Raw genomic sequence first — 13,029 nt, forward strand, 5'->3', positions numbered from 1 at the left:
AATCGTTTGCCTAATGACCGCTGATCTGTTATACGGTTCGCTTAACTTTCGTTCTGGTTTATCGTTTGAAGGATCATACCCGGGATCTTATTACTTAGGTTCCCTTAACCTTTCTCAATACATTATATTCCTTTTTATGATCCTCTATTACAATCCTTTAATTTAAATCCTTTTTATCCTGTTACCTTATACTCAATTCTCTCCGTATCTTGTGGATTTCCGGGAAAAACCAAAGTGTTCGGAATTGGATTCTGACGATCTTTACATACACTTATATACTTCATAGAGTACTAATAATATCCCAGAATATCCATAACAGAACCCCTACATAGTGTGGCGTGAAAAGTTTTCTCATTCAGCTAAAACACTATTCACAAGGGTTACAAAAAGTTGAAAATTTTGGGGTTATTACAACTATGTTCAAAGAGAACTTGTAATCCTCCTAGTTGTGGAACTGATGGGTAGAAGTGCGCGAAGAAATGACGTTAAGTGTTTAATTGTGTGTGGTTAGTATGCACCATAATTGTTACTTTCATGTGTAAATGTATGTCCTAATTGTTAATTTTAGCTATCTAAATAAGAGAATGTTATATTTATCATAATCATTAGGATATTTATCATTTTTTAACGATAGTCCATCTTAATTTTACCATGCTACCAAAAAATAGTCCAAGTAGCAAAGAGCGAAAGGACAGTTTAAAAATCTTAATGCTTGCCATTGTTTTGTAGACTAGTCAAGTGTACCTTGTGTCTGAGAGAGTCATCCTTGGACCACTACATTGTTTTAGACCATTTTTTGCTGATTTTTTGCATTTCATAATTCCTGCTGTACTTTTTTAAAGTTTTCTTTTAATGCAGATGATGGAGTGGATTGTGGATTTTAAGAACTATGCAGATATTGGAAAATGCTAACATGTTGGGCAGATGCTGCTACTTAGTTTCTCAATTTTTAGGAGTTTAATTTATGAAATATTAAGTCTGTAGCCTAAAAGACCAGGATATGGGCTTAAATACCTTGTGTTGTTTTTTTTGGATTCAAACTTTAGTACAACCAGATTTAATCATTTTGTTGGTCGTATTTTCATATATTTTAGATATGGACTCTGCGTCGAGTTTATTGTATTACTGTTTCCGCAGTTTATGAATTACCGGTTTTTAATTTATAGTTTCTGAAATTTAGTTTTCTGCAAAATAGGAAACAACTATGCTAATATAATGTAACAGGTTAAAAAAGATTAAAGTAAAATGTTATATAATACGGAGTTTTGACCATAACAAGAATTCGTCTCGCGTTTTAGCCCCAGAACGACATATCGTCTCACGTTTTACCGGTAATGTTTAGTCGTGTATGTTGGTCCCTTAATCAACTGTGGGGGGGGGTGAATACAGTTAATACAATCTATTTAACAAAGCTTCAACAGAATCAACAATTTTTATATTAACTGATAAAAACTTATTACAAATGTACTCTCTCGAAAGGATGAACAATTATCCTTGAGTGCTACTAGATTATGTGAAAGATATAACAATATCACAATGCATATAACATGAACCTAATATGTGCTTTATATAGAGCACAACTACACAATATATAAGGAATCGTATTCTTTCACCAACAAGGAAACCTATACAATTTCTTTAGAGATAAAGTCCTTCACCTCCTTGAGTTCATGTTTCCTTTTCCTCATTGAAGATCAACTAATGTGACAAATGATTTCATTATCCGTTGACATCATCATCCATTGGTATCATCATCCGTCGATATCATCATCCGTTGACATCATCATCATCCGTTGATATATAAGTTTTGAAATGAACTTCTGATAGTTTCTGTTTGATATCATCAATTTCTCCGAACAATCTCCCCCAACTTGTTCATTATGGAAATATGGATAAGTTCCAATTGATGATGTCAAAACTATCTAAATGCAGGAATCAAGTATGCATATTCAATCTTACTTCAGTGAATATCATACTTTACTCTTCATCATGAACTGCTTCTTTAACTTGAGATATGTCAGAGGTTAAGTCCACTTCATCAGCTCAGAATGCTTCCAGAAATCTTCCTTCTTTGATAAGCTTGGATGATTTCTTCTTCTTCACATTTTTCTTCAGTATCATAAGCTTGAACTTCTATATAGACTGGATCTATCAGAGTTTGAGATTTAGATTCCTTAGATACTGACTTCTTAACAGCTTTGGCTTTAGGCTTTGAAATCTTTGACTTTTCTTCTATCTTCTCTTTTCCTTTAAGCTTCTTGTCATCAGTTCCAATAACTTCTGATCTGAGAAATTTTTCATCTTCTGCCTGACTTATTTCCTTATAAGTATACCTCTGGTTGGTCTTTTAGAAGGATCATCTTCATAAAGTACTTGAGAAATAACAACAATATCAGCATTTGATGTCTTCATAGAATTTTTGAAGTCTTCCTCCATTTGCCTTGGCTGTTCAAGATTAACTCCAGGATTTTTTTTTGCAAATATTCTTCTACTCACCTCGGAGTCAAATAATTGAATCTTTAGATCCTTGTAGAACAGAGTTGTCTTTCTTCCTTTAACTTTCAGAGTTTGAAGATATTGACTTGCTGCAGCACCAGATTCTCTCTCCAGAATACCTTGGTCTTCATCAACAACAATTGTGACTTGTGAAGATTGTTGCATTTTATTAGTCACGTCCAAATCTTCAACTTTTCTTTTATTCCTCTTACTTTCTTCTCCTTGTCTAGACTGGAATCTAGTGATTGCTTTTGATGAACCACTAACTCCAACTAGCTCTTCACCTCTACTCCTTTTGATTTCCTTATGTCCCCCCTTATTACCTCCATCAGGATTTTCATCATTAGTACTTTTCAATGTCAGTTGCTTGCATTTAGATTTAACAATTTTCTCCCCCTTTTTGGCATCATCGCCAAGTAGTAGAGAAAGAATAAGCTCCATTGAATTATGTACTTCTGTAAGTTGATCAGACATTTGAACTTGTTTAGCTTCCAATCTAACTTGTCTGGCTTCAATTTCAGTTTATCTGATGACTACTGGTGAAATTTGTTTCTGAATTTCCAGATGAGTAAGCAGCTTTGAAGCAACCAATTATTCTTTGATCTGATTGATTTGAGTAGTAGTTGTTTCATGAGCTATATGTTGATACTTTCAGATGATTCAACATATCAGGATTTGTAATCTTCTTTTCTGCTGTTTCCAGATGTGTAATAGCTTGTGTTCTGGAAATAGGATATGTATCATCTTTCCAATGAGCATTCCATAGATTATCAGAATAATCCTGATTCTTCTTAGCATCTAACTCTTTCATTTTCTGTTGTCTCACATGCATAGGTATATCTTCAAGAAAGAAAAGATCATCCTCAGGATCTAAAAAAGCATTAGATATATTAGCTTTTTCACCATTATTAGATTCTTCAACAGCAGCTGGATCTTGCACTAATTACTGAACTTCATCACCAGCTTCAGCATGTAGAATATAATGAGAAATTGGTGCAGTATATGATCTAGTAGCTTCAGAAGCTTCCACACCTTCAGCAGTTAACTCCACATCTTCAAATATTGTAGAGAAATTAATTGGAGCTTCAAGATTAACTTCCAGGAGCACAGTTCCTGTAGAATGCTGTGGTGATTCTGAAATGGATGAAACATGAATGGACTATTGTGCTACTACATCTTCAGCAACAACAGAGATTTCCTCAGGTGATGGAAAAGTAGAGTAAATGGACTGTTTTTTAACAAAAACATGGATTATCTCATGTGGTGGAATAGTATAATGTATGGACTGCAAGAAAGTATCAGTACTTAGACTTGTAGGGAGATTAATAACCTTTGGTACATAAGAGTTCTCCTAAAATTCAATAGATTGTTATTCAGTAACTGTTCCTTTAGTACTCTGAGCACCTACAAACATATATCAATTAAAACTTAATCTCTATATTCTTTTACAATAGTCTCACTACTCCTCACACCACACATCTCATGACTTTTAATAGTCAGAGCTTCCTCACAAGGATTACTAGATCCTATCTCTCATCTACCTCTCCTTTTTCCAGGAAGGATTATGCCTCTCTTAAATTCTGTTTTTCTCTCAATCTTTTCACACATTTCACAGAAAAAGGCTCAGAAAGATTTTCCTACAGAAATAAGAGGTGGCTAAAGAAGGGTGATCTATGATCATACAACTAGAGGTAGTCCTTAAATAAGGTCTAGAAGTAATCATGTCAATATGATTTATATCAAGAAAAATTATACTATAAATGCTGAAAGAACTAAATCAATATTTAAAATAAATGCTGATAAAGTAACACCAATAGTTATACCTTGTGAATTCATAATTAAGATCAAAGTAGATAATATGGTTATGACAATTGTTGTTCATCAATAATGAGAACCTCCATTTGAATTGGAGAGGATTTGATCAGGTTACTGTCATGTACCATGATCTCAAACTTTGTTCTTCTTACAAAGAACTATGTAACGCCCCCAAATCCGGGGTCAGGAATCTAGGTCGTCACGCCATCCTTCACTAATGTGTAACCTATATTGATTCAATAATCCAACAGACCCCAATCTCACGCGCACACACATACACATAAGTTATAGCCTTAAAAATGATGTACAAAATGTAACCTTCTTTTATTACGCTCAAATGTACTTTACAGGATCTCAAACAATTATTCGTAACCTCTACATGAAGTTACAATAATTACGACTAATATCTTATACCTATCTAATATTCTGGCCCACCTGAGACAAAGCTGCCAGGGATTCTCCCCATGACTGCAAGCGACTAAGTTCCACACCGGCATACTGGTTATCTGTTGTGTTGTGACATTTAAAAGAAAGCAAGAGTGAGCTATAATGCCCAGCATAATAATATATAGTATGAAATGACTGTATGATAAACTCAAGTAAAACGTCATATATGATAAATATGTTTTACTCAAAAATAGTTTTCCTTGGTGATACACACCTTCTTTTGAAAACAATTCTTTAGTGGATTTATTATCCTGCGAATACCTTAATGGTAAACCCGGCACTAAGCTTGGGTTACGGTATTGCATCACAATTCCAGTTGGAAGAATAGGACATTAATTGGAGCATCCACATACGATGATCAGTCGTAATACGAGAAAATAGTAACCTTTTCTACTAGTAGAAGGATGACACCTTCATATCCCGGTTATCACCCTTGCCGCATTCGGGCTACATGTCCCATTTTTGGGTATACACATACTTCACAAGTTCCTGAGTACACAAAGTACCTTCTCCTGCGGTATCTTTGGTAGTCCACCTAGCATACATAGTACTAGAGTCTACCCCTACCTTGTCCTTTAACAGAATTCTATCATATTTTGAGAACTCGAACCACATCGAAGTTCCCCCAAGCGTTTTGCTTGTTGATAGAAACAGTTTATTTTATTAGTGTATATATATATATATGTACTTTCGAAATTTTCGGAGGAAGTACTATGGATGTGAGTTGACCGTTGTCAACAGATAATTATATAAGGGGGAGTTTCTTTTGAAACTATATTCAAAATATTTAAAATAAGTCGAGATAATATTCTCCGACGATCTAAAATTATTCGAATGATTTTTCTGAAATACAAAAAGTATTTTAAATCATGTTTTATGATTTTTAAGTCATCTAAATCATTTAATAAATAATTATTAATAATACTAATTATTAAATAGCTAAACCTCGAATAATTATATCTTAAAAGAATATATTTGAAGTAGTATTCCTCAACTAATTGAAAACTTGTCTGGATATTTCAAGGTGGAGGATGCTCTAGGGTCCGCTCAAAAATCTATAACCATAAACATAAACCGTTTCGTTAGATCCCATTATATTTTACGTCGACTCGCACTCATATGCTACTTATTATGCACCTTCTCAACTTATATTAGCCTTATTATTTCTTGAAGTACTTTTTCATGTTACGGTCACTTCCTTTTTCGAAATATCTTAAGTCCGTTTTCATTTTCATTGTCGGCTCCGCTTATGAATTTTATGGTTTTCTAATCGCGCGGTCTCGGCTCCAATATTTTTATAAAATGGAAACATCATTATTTTCACTTGAAATTTTTATAGAAGTCAAGTAACTCTATTTAATACTCTCTGTAAAAATATGATGATTTATGAATATTTTTAAGTAGATCATTTTTATTTCCAAAGTTCGTAATTTGTAGCAGTTTTTGTCGCGTAAATCACTTTTAGTAAAACGGCCATAACTTTTGATTCATAAATCGGAATCAAGAGATTCAAGTGCCTAAACGATCCTTATAAAATTTTCTATCATAATATGGTGTTATTTTTCAATAAAATACATTTATATCTTCGGGACTGTCTGCAGAAACTTAATGTTACGTTTTATTCGTTTTAGCGGGATTACGATTACGATTCGAGTTTCGTTTACGCCTTAAATATTTATACTACCACCAACAATAATCATATCATCATCACCACACTAAATCCTCTCAAGAACATCATTTTCTTGAGGCAACAATCATCAACCTTAAATCTACTTAACTAAACATCAAGATTACAATAATACATTCACCAAAACTAGGTTTAAAACTTTGTTCCAAAAGAGTCTTGAACTTAAACCTTAAATAAAGATGGGTCAAAGATTTATACCTTTCTTGAGAGATTGAGATGTGTTCTTGATGATCGTGAAGTCTTGGGATTTCTTGGTAGGGCTTTTGGAACCTAAAACAACCATTAAAATCAAGAAACCAAAGAAAAGTTACTATTCACACTATTCACTATCATCTTTCTTGAATTTATTTCACCCATCAAACCTTGATAAAATGAGCTTAAAGATTTATTTTATCTTAGTTTAGGAGGTATGAAGCTTGAGAATTAATGGGGGAATTTTTCCATGGCTAGAACTTGGTGTTTGAGTTTTGATTTCTTCTTATTTTGTGATAGGGCCGAATGAAGGTTCTTGGGAGAGAGGGAGAGAATTTTGTGTTTGCTTCTTGATTGCTTCCTTGAATAATGCTTATATTTGATTGTTTATTCTCTATTATATGTCCTAGAATAGATTTATGTTGGCAAATCCTTGGACAAATCTTGCTAGTCCTTTCTAGATTACAAGCTAAGCTAGTAGTTTAGCCATTAACTTTACTATTCTCTAGCCTTAGATGATCATCCTACAACCTTAGCTTACTATTTGATAAAGTAACCATGGTTACTTTTATACCATGGTTATTTAGTGTGATACGTTTATTTAATTGTTTACGCATTTGTTCGGTCGCTTAAACATTTTCGTAATAATTTCTCATAAACGGTCCGCGGCGTAAATCCTTTCGTATTTGTTCTTTAGGTTTTGAAGTATCGTCCTTGGATATAAATTCGTAGGGTTTTAAATTCGTAATTATATTGTGATTCCCATATTCCTTGATGATTCGTAAATATGTTCATTTTTCAAAGTTCGTTTTCTTCGAAAACTAATAGCGTTTACATACACTCATTTGGTAAGTATAATCATAATATCAACTTCGAAACTCATTTTCTCATGCACCACATAGTGTGGGCTAAAAAAGATTTTTCCGTCTGTCAAGGTTACTATTCATTAAGCGTTTAACAAGGTCTCAAAAAATTTGAGTTATTATATTTCTATTCATAAAGGTCTTTTACCATGTCAAAAATTTGGGTTCTTACAGTCTCACCCCCCTAAAAAGGATTTCATCCTGGAATCATTTTAGAAACAGGCAGGGATATGCTTCTCACATGATAACCTCGAGTTCTCACATTGACTTTTCAGTATTTGATCTCTTCATAAAAGTTTTACTCCTTTGTCAAATATATTTCAGAGTACTTGTTATTGTAGATCTATGATCTCTACACGTTGTTCCACATACACTAAGTCTGGCTGCAATTTTATTAGCTCATTTTCAATCATATGTCTGGCGTTGACAGTTAAATTTCCTAACATCGATTCGGGGTACTCGTTATAAACTTGGCGACTGTTTGACGTTGGTGCTAATTTACAAGCCAACTTTCTTAGTCCTTTAAGGATTTTAACCGGTCCAATAAACCTTGGGTTCAACATTTCTTTACCTTTCGAATCTCATCACTCCCCACCCGGGAGGCACTTTCAACAATACTTGGTCTGTTACGTCATATTTTCTGTCCTTATAGTTCTGGTTCGCATATCTTTAGTGTTCATCCCGGGTTGCTACTAGCTGGGTTCTGACAAGTTCTAGGAATTTCTTTGGTCTGTTGACTTAACTATGGTCCAGTATCCTCCGCTTACCAATTTCTTCTCAACCTAAAAGAGAACGATTCTTTCTTCCGTACAAAGCTTTGTAGCCGTTCCAATGCCCGTATGATAACTCGTTATTGTCGGTAATTTGATTAATGTCAATTGCTCATTTTTTTCTTCCTTAAAAATCTATAATATGGACTATTAGCGTATCTTCTAGTGTTTGGAATGGGCCTTCAACTTATTCGTTCCCCCTTACATCACTCTCACTAGTGCTAGAGTTTCGTTCCTTAACGTTTGCTCATTTCGGCGCATCATCTCTGTCGATTATTTTATGTAAGATGTTCTAGTTGAAATTTTACACGCTCGTGTCCTGCTACACGCTTAGTGCCAAATTTAACATTTCTTCATCTAGTAATGTAAGGCACATCGTCGTCCTGTTACTATCTTAAAGGAAGCACCATTTCATACGCAATTTATTGATACGCTTTAGAATCATGGAACGCTCAGCTTCCGCTATCGACCAGACTTCTTTAATCATTCCTCGTAGAATATTTATAGTACTACGATACCTTTTGGGTCGTATTCATTATTCTCACTAGAGGATTAGACGTATTCACGTTTATTGGGAACTGCTACTAGTGGCCTTTTAAAGGGCATGTACGATCTTCTCTGCCTTCTATCAGCTCTAACAATGATCCTTCATTCTTCCATGTTGTCCATCATAAGGGATATCGATGGCTATTTTCCGTATGCTCGCGTGGTAAGTATATCTGTATGAATTTTCTGTCAACTATAAGTGATTCCCCTAACCGTTCCAAATAAAAGGTAAGCTGCTAGACGTATCTTCAATGGTCAGGATAGTCCTCTCATTCTACTTGTCACACCACAACTTAACAATAGATATTATACAAATCATTACAATAGTTAACAAAAGGAAGTAAATACATCCGGATCAAAGATCTTACAGTTTAGGGTTTGGAACAGCCCAATACTATTAACTATTACAACCTGATTTTTAAGGTCGAGTCCTCACACAAAACGATCACTATTCTACCTAAGCTCGAACATACGAATCAGCATCACAAGTCTTATGCGCTGTCTACTTGAATCTAATCATATCTGCTAGCTGTAATATCAGGTTGAAAGCAAGTTGTGAGCCAAATGCTCAACAAGCGCTATAATATACATAAACAGGAATGAATGAATAACAATGGAAATGAAAGATTCAACAATATAGTATCAAGAGATAAACTTTCAGGGCGATGGCATCTTTTCTTGTAATAAAATAACTAAAAACCATTTCTTTATAAAAAACCATTTTATGACGCTACGGATTACAGTCGGTGATCAGCCGCCAAGTAATCCCGAACCTCACTGGGTTCTAGAACATTAATGGGATCCCTAGGCAACCTTTAAGCCTACAAATTAAGAGCGGAAAGGACTTGCGTCTCAGTCCAGATCCACTATTTAAAGAAAATATTTATCTCCCTTTGGGACTGAAAATCTACTTTTTAACTTTTTCATTTTAAAAATTTATTTGATGCTAAGTGACGGTTAAACTATTAAACAATGAACATCTTTATCAAGGGTTTTAGATCAACTTTAAATCCATGATCAACTAGACTGATACCTTATCAAATGGAATCGCAAAGCTTCTATTCACAAGGAATCTGACAATGAGGTTTCACAGGGTTGTTGGATAGTATAAAGGAACTAAGTCAAATTAGGTTCAAGGTAATGGTTCCAGATAAGACATAGGTATTAAAATATAAAGAAGGTGAGTATCAGTTCAAAGTATAACATGGTATCATGTTTTAGGGGTAAGAATGGAGTTATCAAGCAATCATGAATGACTTTAAGGAATAACTAACTTTTAGGTATCAAGATAAGGTTACTGAGTATAACTTACACAGGGTTCAACATCACAATTACTTTGGTACATTAGCATGGTATGACTTTTGAATCACTTGCATATAAATCTTCAAGTAAAGTTAAATTACTTGCAATAAATACTTGAGGGTTCATGGTACTTGCATATAATACGAAAGATAGATTTGAAACCACTCGGATCATATATACCAAGGTGAATTAGAATACTCGCATCATATATAAAAGCTGGGCTAACACATATTTGCAGTATAAACAAAAGGTAGGTTGAAACACTTGCCTTGAGAAAGGCTTGACTTGACTGGCAGGTGGGAGCAACTGGAGCTTCACTCGACTTTGATGGCAAGTTTACCCTCGTCTCAAGAGCCTACACAAAATAATAATAACCTCATTATAATATATACTCACTAACTCAACCTAATTATAAACCGAAATTACGCACATTGGCACTTAGGCCTATATACACATACACGCTTATAATTACCTTATAAGCATAATAGTTCACATAGCCACACATGTTCACATAACAGATTTAAATACATAATAATATATCCACACACTATATTGCGTCACTAAGCTTGGATGATCTCACCCTGACTTAGGCCTTACACTCTATTGACCTCATAATATCTTATAACTATGATGGTCAACCTAGGCCTCACTCATAAGTGCTCTAAAACTAAAGGTTAAGTGATTGTGCTCATTATAGTGATTTCAGGATGGTACCAATGGGTTTTTGAGTACAATTGACACCCTTAGAGCAACTCCAAGAGTTTGGTCCAAATTTGGACCGAACCTCGGTCCAAATTTGGACCGAACCCCTCTCCAACTCCAACAGTTTGGTCTAAATTTCGGTCCAAATCTCAAAATATTTATTTAATTATTTTAAGGTCTTATAATAATAAATATATTATTTTTGTATGATGTAAGATATTATCTTTATATTTTATTATTATTATTAATTACTTGTTTTATTTTAAAATTGTTAATAAATGAATAATAGAATTCTAATTAAATTTCAAATATATATGAAAAATAGTAAACACATTTAGTTATAATTTTTATAATAAAACTTTTAATAAAACATTACATTCAAATAAGAAAAGTACAAATATTAATTAAATCTTAAAACATCGTTAACTAATACTAATTCTCAGAATTAGTATATTCTTCCCACAAATGCTCACTTAGTGCATCTCGAAGCGCAATATGAGCCTCCTTATTTTTAATTTTTCTGTAACGGCCAAGGAATTGTTGAAAACGTGCATCATCATCAATTTGATCTCTTTCAACTTCTGGATTTGGCACTTCAAACTGCTCTTGAATTGGTGCACTTAAATCACGTTCATCTTCAACTATCATATTGTGTAAAATAATGTATGCAGTCATTACATCTTTTATTACACTTTTACTCCAAAATCGTGTTGGTCCTGCAATAATTGCAAAAAACGATTTGAGTACTCCAAATGCACGTTCAACGTCTTTTCGACATGCTTCTTGTTTCATTACAAATAATTGTTTCTTTGGACCATGTGGATCATGAACAGTTTGCACCAAAGAAGACCATTTTGGATATATACCATTAGCTAGGTAGTATCCGGTATCATACTCTTTCCCTTGAATGATATAATGAGTGGGAGGAGCAATTCCTTCAGCAAGATTAGTAAAAATATGTGATGATTCTAACATATTAATATCATTATTTGATCTTGGCAGACCAAAGTATGCGTGCTATATTCAAATATCATAATCAGCCACAATTTCAAGAATAATAGTAGGGTGTCCACTACGACCAGTATATTGTCCTGCCCATGCCGTAGGATAGTTTTTCCATTTCCAGTGCATGTAATCTAAACTACCCAACATTCCTGGAATACCTCGAGTCTTACCAATGTGAAGAAGTCTGGCTACATCTCCTGCATTTGGTGATCGAAAATATTGTTGTCCGGACACCTCAATAACAACACACCAAAATCTTTTTAAGCTTTCAATAGTTGTTGATTCTCCAATTTTGATATACTCGTCGGTAGCATCAGCCGGTACACCATATGCTAACATTCGGAACGCTGCAGTTATTTTTTGCAGGCCTGACAATCTAAGCTGACCTGCAGAATTTCTTTTTGCAAGAAATAGTTATCATGAACACTAATTTCATTAAAAATGCGAAGAAATAAATTTCTACCCATTCAGAATCATTGACAAAAAATTTCATCAGTGAATCTAGGAGTGTCTGCAAAATAATCATTAAAAAGATTAGTATGAGCAAGTACTCGTGGACGGTTGATCACTCTATGACTAGGAGTAGAGCCTTGAAATTGTCTTCCATCTCCTTCATTGTGATAGTGCTCGATTATGAAATTGTTGTTTTGAACCATTTGTAGCATCAGTTTATCCATTAGTTCGTCATCATCTGAACTTGATGAAGAACTAGAATATACTATATGAGATTGACCTTCTCTCTCGAAATTCATTGATCTACTGGGTTGGATGTAGAAGTGTGTACCAATTGTAGGTATGATATTCGATATTTATAATGCAATATAAAGTATTTTATTTCAACACAAAAGATAAGATAATTTATGTTTATCTTATCTAGTCCATTGGATGGATTTCATCTGCATACAACCGTTAGATGGAGTTATCTCCAACACAAAAGATAAGGTAATCTCATGTAATTCTATCTAGTTCATTGGATTGATTTCATCTTCATACAACCGTTGGATTAAGATGTCTTATCTCCAACACAAAAAGACAAGGTAATCTTATCTAATTTTGACTATCTTGGTGGAAGTCGATTTAATTTGTCCGACTAAATTAATAATTTAGTTCTCATCGCATTTTCATTTATGTTGTGTTTCAAATTAAGTTTTATGTGTTGTAATCTTTATTTTAATGTTTGAATGTATTCGTAATTTGAATTCAA

General features: G+C 33.9%; 1 protein-coding gene and 1 pseudogene across 1 annotated transcript; both read right to left on the bottom strand.

The window, feature by feature from the left end:
• Positions 1 to 11,252: 11,252 nt before the first annotated feature.
• Positions 11,253 to 11,795, bottom strand: LOC141674089 (uncharacterized). The gene has a single exon (XM_074480813.1). The coding sequence runs from the start codon at positions 11,793 to 11,795 to the stop codon at positions 11,253 to 11,255; it is 543 nt and encodes a 180-aa protein (XP_074336914.1).
• Positions 11,301 to 12,580, bottom strand: LOC141670435 (uncharacterized; annotated as a pseudogene).
• Positions 12,581 to 13,029: the final 449 nt, after the last annotated feature.

Source organism: Apium graveolens, chromosome 7, assembly GCF_009905375.1.
Source record: "Apium graveolens cultivar Ventura chromosome 7, ASM990537v1, whole genome shotgun sequence".
NCBI classification, from domain to species: Eukaryota; Viridiplantae; Streptophyta; class Magnoliopsida; order Apiales; family Apiaceae; genus Apium; species Apium graveolens.

Excerpts from the sequence above, each read along its gene's own strand:
- LOC141674089 (XM_074480813.1), bottom strand. The coding sequence starts at position 11,795 with ATGTTAGAATCATCACATATTTTTACTAATCTTGCTGAAGGAATTGCT.